The following is a 12330-nucleotide window of genomic DNA, read 5'->3' as shown; positions in this document are numbered from 1 at the left end:
ATGATATTGCTATGATTTATTCCCAAGTTTTGCATTTTGATTCTCCTTGAAAATTTATGCCATCTGATAAGCAGTAACCTATTTCCCCTCCTACACCTCCTCCCCATTCCTCAAATCTGTTCCTCCTACCCACCCGATGGATGTCTGCAGGAAACGGGTACAGAAATACAAAGTCACAAGCAGCTGCATTGTCTTATAAGCATTAATAATTAAAGAACAAGCAAACACCACCTAAAGCTCCAACATTTATTGTGTCAATGTTAAGCACACTTTTTAAAAGACAACATAGAATGTATAGAAACAAGGGGTCGGGGACTCATGCTCATTTCCACAATACGGGTAATTAGGTTGGCTGGTTTCAAAAGGGCCAGGACGTCACTCAGGACAGCCATGGTCCACGGGCCCTCTGTATGGGACTGATTCACTGTTCCAATGTAGGTCTGTTTTTTTGTTTTTACTTTTTATTAAAAAATATAAATAAAATGGCACTGCAGGCCCAGGCAGGAAGGACTCTGCAGGACTCTGTCTTCGCACAACGGCTTCTTGGAGGCTACTGTCAGAAAACATCACAAACTAGCAGGATGACAGACCACGCAGATGTCGGCTGGGCGGCACGCGTCCCCCCCGCCCCCGGGGGCTTCAAATTTTCTCAGAACTTAAGGGCTCTCGAGCTTCCATCCGAAAACTGCCACACATCTTGAGCTCTCTGGGTACTACGCCGAATGGGGGTGTGTGAAGAACCTAGAAAGAGGTTGGAGACAGAGGAGGGGGGAAAAAAAATACAGGTGTGACTTGGGCCAGTGATTTCTGTTCTCTAACTAGCTCTTTAAAAAATTACAACTTAAATCAAGCACAGGTTGAGCCACTGGCATCTTAAACATGATTTCAAACTCAGTCCCCTCCCCTCAAAAAATCTCTGACCTCTGAGTGCCTTTCCCAAGCCTCCCTCCCGTCTTTCCCCAAGAGGACTCAGACCCCCTCCCCAATCATATGATAGTCCTAGGAAAGTCTGGACACACCTGGAGGGAAACACTTTCCCTTATGACTGAGAAAACTGAGTGGGAGACAGTCCTTTGGTTGAGGAGAACAAGGGGGGGGGGGGGGGGGGGACATTTCCTTAAAATAATAATAAAATTATAAAGAAACAAAAAATCAAAATTGATGTAAAAGCAGCACAACGAAAACATGAAATGTCATCAAGTTCAACGTCAAAGCAGCCAACGATTTACAAGAGGCGAACAAATCTCTGAAGAAGAAACCAGAACCCAAAACAGTTGCTCCCAAATTGCACCAAAAACTGCCTGTAGTTTCTTTCAAACATGCAGTTTTCTTTTCTCTTTTTCTCTTTTGTAAGGGGGAAAGGCAATGGTGAAGGGAAGAAGGGAGTGGTTAGTTTCCTCCGGGGTTCCTCCCTTGCTGTGCACATTGACTTGAAGCAGCAGAACTGGGAGTCCGGATGTGGATGTGCCGAGGAAGAGTGCTACCACTGTGGCATTCCAGCCTCGTTGCCATGGTGACCTGAAGCAGAGGCCTGGGGCCTCCTCTCCCCTGACTTGGCGCCGCAGGAGGCCTGGGGTCTGGAGCTCAGCTGCTCTCACGCATTCCCCCCCTGAGCAGTGGAGACCTGGGCTGAGGGGCCTGCTGTGTCCAGGTGGGCTCTGGGGAATCCCATTCCCAGTCCAGCCCTAAGTCACTGTCATCAAGGCCCCTGTAGGTGATACCCCAACAACCCCTTTGTCAGACCTGCTACCAACATTGAAAGCCCTAAACAGACAAAGTGCAGCATGGGCGTGTTCCACATTCACGGTCATTTAAAAGCACAGCCCCCTATGGGTTTGGGGGGGTCCTGCTTTAGAGGATAGTCTTTGGGGAAAGCTGCTTAATTTGCCTTTTCGGCTGTCTCGTAAAAGACCTGATATATGCTCCCTTTAAGTAGTCTTCGCCACTTTACAGAAAGGAAAAACAGTATTTGGATCCACCAAATGGCGTTGTGTTCAGCCACGTTTAGGTACTTGAGTACAATGACCCATGTGAACTGTATTAGTCTCCTTTCCCATTTGTAAGGGAAGAATTAATCGCGTCCCATGACCATCGATGACACTGGGAAATAGAGAGAGAGAGAGAAACAGGCCCATCCCCCTAAAGGCTGATTCACTGGCCATGTGTTTTACTCAATGAAACAGCGGCTAATGGGATAACAAGATGACAGCAAGCGAAAGTGCATACCCAACAACCCACGGCTACAATTTGTAGCTAGAGCAGCCCTGGCATAAATGTACATAATCCCAATTCCATCTATGTGTTCTGATGTCCACTGCTCTAGAAATGGGTTCATTTACTCTTAATTGGAAAAGCTGCAGGGCCTTAGAAGACACTTAGGAAAATTTGCTGAGCGGCTCATGCCTTTTAAAAGTTAACAGTCTTTCAAAAAAACATTTTTCCAAGCAGGTTTAAAGAACACTGTCAATCCCATCCTCATACCAGCAAAATCCCCACCATTTTCTTTTTTAATGGGAAGTTGTCTGAAAAGAAGAGAATGGGATGGGTACACTCTTGAACACACCAGGCCCAGGGACAATGGAGTAACAGAATCATAATGAAGAACACACGATTACAACACAGTCATAAGAAATCATATTTGTGTGTGTATATGGAGGTGGGGAGAGGTTTAAAAAAGAAAACACCGTATTTCCTCCTTTCCTTTCTGTGAGTAGAGTATTTGAAGCAGGACAGGATGGGGCCTGAGGCTTCTCAACTCCTTTTCACGAAGGCCTGAAATATCCCAGTACCTTTAACAAACTTTTAGTGTCTGTGAATAAACCAGCTCATTTCCTTATTTCTCCAAATGAAATGATATCTAACCCCCACCACCACTTCCTTTCAAATTCTCACTTCAAGCATTGTGAATATATACAGTATGTACTTATTGCATATACAGAAATGGTATTTAAATAAACAGTTCTATCGCAGAATGCCCTGGGAAAAACTCAACTACTTCACACTTCCTGTCATTGCTGGTACAAATGAAGAACCAAGTGTTCCCCTCACTTCTTAGCAACCTTTAAAGTGTGTTCACTTCAGCCCTTTTGCAGGTCTTAGACAAAGAGAGGACAGTAAATGGTCTCAGGATGGAGGTAGTACATGCACTGGGAGAGTTTCTGGGTTAAAATCTGTGAGAAATAGTATTTGCTGTATTCCTGTTTATTAAGTTGTTCTCAAAATGAAAATAAAAAGGAACATTTTAAGCGTCGAGTTCAGGCATGTAGAGAACATTGCATCAACACATCAGGAGTGTCACATAAACTTGAGGATTCTGAAAAATGTTAATGTCCTTATTATTTCCTTATTTAAAAAATTTATCATGAATTCATCCTAGCATCAGAAATGTTTTGTTTTATACAATAAATGTTTTTGTTATTTTACATTGAGATTTTAAATTTTAGGGTCTGGATATAAGATGTCCTTTATAAGTTATATTCTTGCTGCCTGGGTTTTCGTGTTTCTATTGTTCTCTCAACTTCAGAAGTAGTATTTTATAAGGGGGCTTCTGTAAGTCAGGAGACTAAATATCCTGAAGAACCTGTCTCCTAATAAATTTACTTAACTTTGGGGCCATGTAATCAAACACAATCTGTGATTTATCACCAGATGTTTACACCCCTCCCCCCTCTCCGTTTGATTTAAGAAATTTGAACGTACAAGTATACAGCATCCACCATTAATTCTGTCTGTCAGGATGCAAAACCTAATTACACTAAGAGCATCACATACTGAGAAATTAAAATGAAAACCTGCACAGTTGTACCCATAGCTCCTAACAAGAGAGTAATAGGGACACACAGCAGCTTTATGGACATTTAATACGGTGGAGCAGAAGTCACCATGTCTACAACTGGCATGGCACTGGGGGATACTTCTATCTATCTTGAACAGCATTCTGGATTCAGTTGTGAAGTAACCTAATCAAAAACACATGCCTCTCCTCTCAGGGCACTGCCAAATTATCAAGTTCTGCAAGGCACCCTCCACCCTATCCCAGCTCCTGTACAACGCTCTCCCAAACCCTCCTACTGGATTCCTCTCTGCCTCCACTCTCTGCTTCCCACCCAAACGGGCTTTTAAAAAAATACACCTCCTTTCTCTATATTTTAGAAAGATAAAACTATTCTTGCCTCAGATAAAAGGCATTACTTGAAAAGGCCACCTCACAGGCACCAGGGCATAAGAACTGAGCAACAAAAATGCTACCACAAGAAGACAACAGGACGGCTTTTGTTTCGGTTTTTACAAAAATCAAAATGATGTGGTATCCATCATCTACACTGGGAAGAGGGATACAGTACCACAGAGGTATGTCTTTTAATAAAGCAAATAGATGCTGCAACCTGCAGTATATGCAAACCTGACCACACAGATTTCTAAGGAGTTTTTAAAATAGACCTAACTCACTTTTCAAAGACAACGTTTCCTTTCATAAATCCGTTGGCCAGAAGATAACTGAAGGGTATTCCCATCCTCATTTGCTATCAGCCAGGAAGACCTGCTAAAAACACCTAAAAGATCTGTCCCCCCTGGGCTCCCTAGAATCTCAGAACTACAAGGCAGACACCATGCATCTCAGGAAATCAGCAGCTGATTCCACAGATTTGCCCACATCTGGCAAAATTCCTGGTTACTGCTTCCTTTCTTTTCTCTTTTTCACCTGATGCCTTGGCTGCTGGATTTTTAGATTGGGGGGCGGGGTTATTTTTAGCTGAGGGAAGACTCTTATGTGGAAACAAAAGAGCTGATTTTTTAAAAAACCTTTTTTACTTATTTCTAAGAGAGGGCAGGGATGGGAGAATAGAAAAGAACTTTTAGACAACAAGAGCAGCAAAAAATCCAAAGGAAATAAAAGTTTAAGATGTTATTACCAGTAAGTTTTTCATTTATATCTGAATGGATTACTGCTAAGAGATAGAGGGAAAGTTTTTAACATCAGACTGAAAACAGCTTCGATTTCTTGAAAATTATTCAAGAACTGTAAAGTCTAAAAACTATTTCCATGGTTTGAGATATGTCTATTTTAATATAGTAAGTACTTTATGTTCTTTTTGGGTATAATACACGCATCGAAATGCCCATAGAAATAATCCTGAAAAAGACTGACTGGCCTTCTCTTAAAACCTGTTATTTTCTTGAAAGTAATTTACAGAGTGTGTCAAATGAGGACACAAGAAGCTTACATTGTGTACTTTAATTTTTTTTATTTTTTTCAATAAAGGGACAAAATGGGTGTATGAACAGGTTAATGCAGACAACTGCCAAAAAAACACAGACAGTGGTTTTTCCAATAGAACTTAACAAAGACCAGAAACAAATACAATAAAAAGCCAGGTTGTAATGACCTTTGGTCATCCAAATAAAAAAAAATAAAAACAAAGAAAAATAAAAGATCAAATTAAGTGCCTCTGTTTTGAACAGGGCACATAAGCAATAATAAATAGTGACTCCCATAGTAAAAGATAAAATTTCAAGTTACGACAAACAGCTTTCATTACAGGAATAGAAAAGGCCAATAACAAAATATTCTGCATTGCCATTTACAAAAAAGTATTGACTAAAGCGGGCTTTCTCTTTAATATGCTTTGCATATGAAATTCTTTCCAATCTAAATATAAAGCACCATTTAGTTTTTGGCAATGAAAAAAACTGCAAAACATTGTTTCTTTTTTTTTTCCTTTTTTTTCTTTCTTTTACTGCATATGAAGGTAAGATGCTGGAATGTAGGGTGATAGAAGGAAGGGGACAAAAAGCACACTACATAACAAACCAACGTTATTAGCTTGCAGTACTGCATACAGTATGGCAGCAGGAAAAAGGAACAAAAAAGGATATGTACAACCCCTATGACAGCCATCCGTGTGACATTCTAGCAGGCTCCCCCAAACCGCCATTATATGGCTTCTCATCTGTACAATGTCACACTTTTTTGTTTCTCTTTTTTTTTGAAGCATACAAATAATTTGCACTATATTATCCTGCCAAATTAAAAAAATATACTGTGGCAGCCTGTCTTTTTTTTTCCACTACCAAAAAAGGTACATTGATACCTTTTAAGAGAACAAGCAACAGTTAAAAATACAAGCTTCAATATAAATACTATAGTGCCTAACACTAGATGAACATTTAATTCAAATACCATTCTAGAAATACAGAAAAAAGACCATAAATGTGTTTTAGCATAGGAATCAACATGAGTGTGCATTTTCCTATATTTAAGTACTATATAATCTTAAACCTTTCCCCAATGTATGTTTTTTTACAACCTGAAGAGCGGTGTGTATCCAAGGCATAGAATTTCCACTACCATTTTTAAATGGATAACAAGTCTTGTAACACCACCAAGACAATGGAACCCTAAAATGCAGTTCCCCCCTAAACATAATGAAGTGTTTTTTTTAAAAAAATTTTTCTTAACATTTATATTTAAAAAAGTTTTGTACAAAAAAATCCTTGCACTGTAGAAGCAAAAGCAATCATTCGTTTCTATGTTAAGTGTATTCTGTTCTCCATTCACAGCGCTTGCAATGTTGAGTCCGATAAGTAAGCTCATTAGTCAAGTAAATGGCTGGCAAAGTTTTTTAAGTTTTTTTTAAAAAAAATGCTCATCAATGAGATTGTGTTCAATTTTTTTTCAGCATTCTTGCAACTTTTCCCTTAAGTATAGACCTGTAAACTGGGAAAATTGTACAGTGCACTTAATTGTCCTATCTGAGCAGGTTTATTTTATACTCAACCTCTGTATCTCTGATTAGAGAAAAGATACAGACATTACAGGCAGAGTCAAGTGCTATTTGAACACCAACCGGGGCAGATGCTAGCTTAATAAAAAAGAAAAAATTAAAAAAATAAAATAAAAACAATGAATCCTCTTCCATGTTAACACAAATAGCACACAGTGTATGGAAAAGAAATGAAGTACAACTTTTAGGGAGCACAGACATATATACTGCTACTCTTAAAATTCTTTCTCTTCTTTTTTAAGAATGTCACATTTAAACGCAAGTCTTAAGAATTCATAGTTAATCATCATTGTATCAATATTAGCTTATACACCTGTTCTAGTTTAAAATGGCAAATAGTACCACATTGTGCTAATAAATCACATCTTTTTCCTCTGTTACCCTCTCGAAACTTATTGTCAGCCTCTTTTTAATACGGTCTACGAGGTCTTAAAGTTTATCGTTTGATTGTCCATTTGACAACCAAGTGGATCTGGATCTATTTCTTTTGGTGCCAGAATTTTTTTTAAAAGACATTATTGAAAACAAGTCTCTTCGTAAAATGAATTCCTTACTAATGTATTTAATCACGTTCCAGAGCTTTTGCACGTTGCACATTTGATTTAATCATCATTTAACAAAAATAAAACTTTGGGCAAAACAGCCCATTTCTTTTAAGCTCTCACCAGGAGCAAAATAGCTTTTATACTGGTATAATCAGTTTTGCTTACAAGATTAAACTAAAGGGAAAATGATGATTAACTAGGACATAATGGGTCATATTTTTAGGTAGCCATTGTTGTGAGAAATACAATATAGAATTATCTGCTAGGTCCTAAGGTTTATTACCTTACCCAATGCTGAATTAAGCTACAAGTTTATAACAAGTAGAAAGAACCATCAACGTGGTTTAAATAGATCCAAGGCACTCATATTTTAAAACCAAATGATAGAATAAACTTGTTTTTATTTTTCTGTTAATTTGTCAATTCAAGGCCTTTTTTTTCCTCTCCAATTGATAAATTTAACCCTTTAGAGACAGACATTGAGCTCATAGAGATTTCCTTTCAGTGCTGTCTATTCTGTCCGTAGAGGGTTAATCCAAAGACTGTTTTTCCTCCTCACGTTATAAAATAAAACTGTACATGATATGTGTTACAGAATGTATGCAGCATGGTCTTTTTCTCTCTCTCTCTCTTTTTCTCTCAGAACGGAACTGGAAACAGCAACATGTTTGCTCAGCGACGAATCGGGGACAATTTAAAATAGCCATAACATACCATACATGCTGTCTAAGTTTAAAAAAAAAAAAAAAACATACACAACATGTAAATTATTGCACAAGAGAAAGGCTCAAAGTTTGCGTAAAATGCAATAGTATTGCCCCATACAGATCATGCATTCAAACGGTGAGAACATAAAGGAAAAAAAGAAAAAGAAGAAAAAAGAAAAAGAAAAAAAAAACAGGTGTGCTGGTGACAAGCACTCTCATATTCTTAGCTTCCGTTACTTCTGTTTGTTTGTTTGTTTAAATCACATGGGACTAGAAAAAAATCCTACAGGGAGTAGGGCTGCAGGGCGATGGGGAGAGGGGGTGGTGAAAAAAAGGAGGTGTCAGGTGGGAGTGAGGGAGGGGTATTAATATACCTCTATTCAGTTTTTATATCATTATTCAACACTCGATCACTGTGCCATTTTTTCATGTGTTTCTCCAGGGTACTGTACACGCTAAAAGGCATCTTACAAATTTCACATTTGTAAACGTCCTTCCCCACCTGGCCATGCGTTTTCATGTGCCTGGTGAGCTTGCTACTCTGGGCACAGGCATAGTTGCACAGCTCGCATTTATAAGGCCTTTCGCCCGTGTGGCTTCTCCTGTGGACAGTGAGATTGCTACAGTTCTTGAAGACTTTCCCACAGTACTCACAAGTGTCGCTGCGTCTGCCCTCTTTTGAGCTGGGCCTGCCCGGGCCCGGACCACTAATATGGGGCGTGCTCCCTCCACTTCCCGTGCCGCTGCGCCCCGAGATCCCTCCGTCCAGCTCCCCGGGCGGCGTGGAGAAGCGCAAGCTCCCGTTCTCCGAGGAGTGCTCCGACGAGGAGGCGAAAGGCGATTGTCTGGAGTCTCCGAAGCTAAGGAAGGGATCTTTGAGCTGCCTGGAGGCCGCGTAGCCGGCGAGCCACTGCGAGTACACGTTCTCGGTGTTGGGCATCGCGGCCGGGGGCAGGTCGAACTCCTTCTCGAGCTTGATGCGCTTGGAGAAGGGGCTCAGTGAGCTGGGGCTGCCCAGCAGCAGCTTTTTGGACAGGCCCCCCGAGGCCGACTCGCCCGGGGAGCAGCCGCGGCCGTTAACAGTGCCATCGTCTATGCGGTCCGACTCGCCGGCCACCGAGTCTTCGTCGCAAGTGTCCCTGTGGCCCTCGGCCTCGGCCAGGTGGCCGCGCTTATGCTTCTCGCCCAGGACCTGGTGGAAGGCCTCGCTGAAGTGCTGCATGGAGCTGAGCACCATGCCCTGCATGACGTCGGGCAGGGCGCGGCCCTCGTCGCCCACGCCCACCACCGCGCCCCGCGAGCTGTTCTCGTGGTGGCGCGCCGCCTCCAGGCTCAGCCCGAAGCCGTAGTCCACCCTCTCGCTCTCTGTCAGCTCCTCCTCCTCCTCTTCCTCCTCTTCTTCCTCTTCCTCGTCGTCCTCCTCTTCCTCCTCGTCCCCGTTCTCTGGGATCAGGTTGGGGTCGTTCTCGCTCTTGAACTTGGCCACCACGGACTTGAGCGCGCTGCTGGCGCTGCCCACCAGGTCGCTGGTGCCGGGTTCCGGGGAGCTGGCGGTGGAGAGCCCGTCGTCGGACTTGACCGTCATGGGGGACGACTTGTGCATGTGCGTCTTCATGTGGCGCTTCAGCTTGCTGGCTTGCGTGCACGCGTGGTCGCACAGGTTGCACTTGTAGGGCTTCTCGCCCGTGTGGCTGCGCCGGTGCACCACCAGGTTGCTCTGAAATTTGAACGTCTTGCCGCAGAACTCGCATGACTTGGACTTGACCGGGGGCTGGGAGGGAGGAGGGGCGGACTGCAGAGGAGGGAGGGGGGGCGTCGCCAGGAAGGGCGGCTTGCTACCTGGCTGGAATGGTTGCAGTAACCTTTGCATAGGGCTGGGCCGGCCTGGGGACAGCGGTGGGCTAGACGTGTTCCCTGCCAGCTCTCTAAGTCTCCTAGAGAAATCCATGGCGGGAGGCTCCATAGCCATTGGATTCAACCGCAGCACCCTGTCAAAGGCACTCGGGTGATGGGTGGCCAGGGCCATCTCTTCCGCCCCCAGGCGCTCTATGCGGTGGGGGTCCAAGTGATGTCTCGGTGGTGGACTAAACAGGGGGGGAGTGGGTGGAAAGCGCCCTTCTGCCAGACCGGAAGCCTCTCTCGATACTGATCCTGGTATTCTTAGCAGGTTAAAGGGGTTATTGTCTGCAATATGAATCCCATGGAGAGGTGGCTGGGAAGGACATTCTGCACCTAGTCCTGAAGGGATACCAACCCGCGGGGTCAGGGGACTTCCGTGTTCGCTTTCTAAGTAGATTCTTAATCCATGAGTGTTCTGTGCGTGTTGCAAGAGAAACCATGCACTGGTGAATGGCTGTTTGCAAGTTGTACATGTGTAGCTGCTGGGCTCATCTTTACCTGCAAAATAATACAACACCAACATCAATGTTTAATCACCGAGGAGGGCATCAGCAATTGCTTATTTATGTTCCACCTCCAGCCTTCCCTGCCCCCAGCCCTCAACCCCAAGGCCTAAGCGCTCACTGACATATCCCCTGTTGCATACACGGTGCCTGGCACTTCTGGTGGTTGGTACCCAATGAGTATTTGTCCAGTCTTCCTGCCATTTAACTCAGTTCTAAGAATTTTAAATCCAGTCTCCAAGCAGAAAAATCTAGACCAATTCAAGTTTGAGGATGAGGATCCCTACATGCTAGGGAACCTCAGCAAACATCTTCTGAACTTTCCAATCTTTCACCAGCTATGGTTTGGGGCATGCCATTTCATCTCTGTGCCTCCATTTCCTCATTTGTTAAGTGAGGGACTTGAACAAGGTGACCTAAGGGAAGCTTTTCTGCTTCCTAAATCCCATCGTTCTATTTCCCCCCTGGGTGGCAGGTGAACTTTCTAAACAGGCAATCATTTCATAGAGATATCAAAAAAGAGAAGGTCAACTCATTACAATTCTCTATGGCCCCAGAGATGCTTTTAATCTTAGCCTGAAACACACTAATTGTTGATATTGTTAAAAATGAGAAGGTACTCATAAAATAATTCCATGAAAGAGAGACTAGCAACATCCTCACCTCCTAGCTTGTGTGAGGGTCAGTGAGTCCCAATTCCGGTTCCACAACACCCCACAGGGACTCTCATTTTTACCTCAAGAGATGTTGTAAAATCTCAAAAGAGAAATTGAATTCAGATTTAACCGACAGGCCGTATCAAATCTTTAGGAGTTGTCCCCCAAGTCTAGAGAAGTTAGGAGGAGTGGCTGGTGCCAACTTAAGCAGACACAGCATCCTAGTTTAAGAACAGTTAAAGCAGCCAGCACCATGACGGGCAGCAGGCTGAGAAATGCTACACTGTCCTCCTCCTCATTATTTTGAGAGGCTAACAACGTGAACCAAATTATACAACATCCTGCGCCCTCGGCTGAGCCTCAGCTCCAGTTGAGAAAGAAACAGAAAGATACAGTTCAGCTAGTCAACTCTCTGGCCAGTAGCCAAGCCGTCTGGAGAGGGGCCCTGCTTAAGTCACATTATTTCTCTCTCGCTGAAAAGAACCCGAGAGTGGTAAATGCCACTTTGGCAAAGAGGGGCCAGCTTGACTTCACAATCACTCATTTTGGGAGATAGCTAAATTAAAAAACATATATACACCAAGGGAGTAACTAACAGTTTACCAGTCAACTGCAGCATTAAAAAGGGCACAAATGTTGGTGGGCAAAGGACAAGGATGAGAAAAATAGATAACTTCTCAGGGATTCCAGAAATGACACTCACTGTATAAAACACAAATGAGAAAAACAAACATTAGCCCTTCTTTTAAAACTGGGGTGGGGGGGAGGCGCCTAGAGGAGTTCCTTAAGGCCACAGCTAGTATTTGTCAGTAACCTTTTACAAAGGAAAAAATTCACCATGGAGCTAAAGAGAAGGAATGAGGAATTAATCAATTATGATTCCTCCATTTAGCAAGTCAGAAAGAAAAGCTGGCAGGGTCTTCTCAGGAGCCCCAAACACTCGCATTCCAAAGCAAGCCAGCCTCACTCAAGCGCTGGTCTGAACAATGGACTCCCCGCCCTGACCTTGTAATTTACTTTACAATGCATTTATAATCTCACTCAATATATCCCACTCCTGGGTAAATCTCTTTAACAAGATTAGCTGATAAGATACCAAAATTAGGTTTCAAACATTTGCCTAATGTGGAGGGGGGAAAAAAACAGCAGAAAGATTTTGAAAGAAAACGCTGACATTAGTATCACATTATCTGCCTATTTTTGTTTGCCTCCTCTCTTCAAAGGGAAATAAAAAG

At 43.0% G+C, this 12330-nt stretch overlaps 1 protein-coding gene across 8 annotated transcripts in view; it reads right to left on the bottom strand.

Moving 5' to 3' along the window:
* Nucleotides 1–232: 232 nt before the first annotated feature.
* Nucleotides 233–12330, bottom strand: part of BCL11A (BCL11 transcription factor A) — a 97553-nt gene continuing 85455 nt past the window's right edge. For 5 of the 8 annotated variants that reach the window (XM_046662278.1, XM_046662281.1, XM_046662279.1 and 2 more), the window contains one exon: nt 5230–10434. In XM_046662278.1, coding sequence (XP_046518234.1) covers nt 8414–10434 — 2021 coding nt within the window. In that variant the 3' untranslated portion in view covers nt 5230–8413. Of the gene's footprint in view, nt 742–5229; nt 10435–12330 lie in introns of those variants that run through there. The other 3 variants (XM_046662280.1, XM_046662282.1, XM_046662284.1) reach the window with 2 other exon arrangements.

Source organism: Equus quagga, chromosome 5 (assembly GCF_021613505.1).
Source record: "Equus quagga isolate Etosha38 chromosome 5, UCLA_HA_Equagga_1.0, whole genome shotgun sequence".
In the NCBI taxonomy this organism is placed as follows: Eukaryota; Metazoa; Chordata; class Mammalia; order Perissodactyla; family Equidae; genus Equus; species Equus quagga.
The sequence above is the reverse complement of the archived record's forward strand: the minus strand, read 5'-3'. Positions and strand labels throughout refer to the sequence as shown.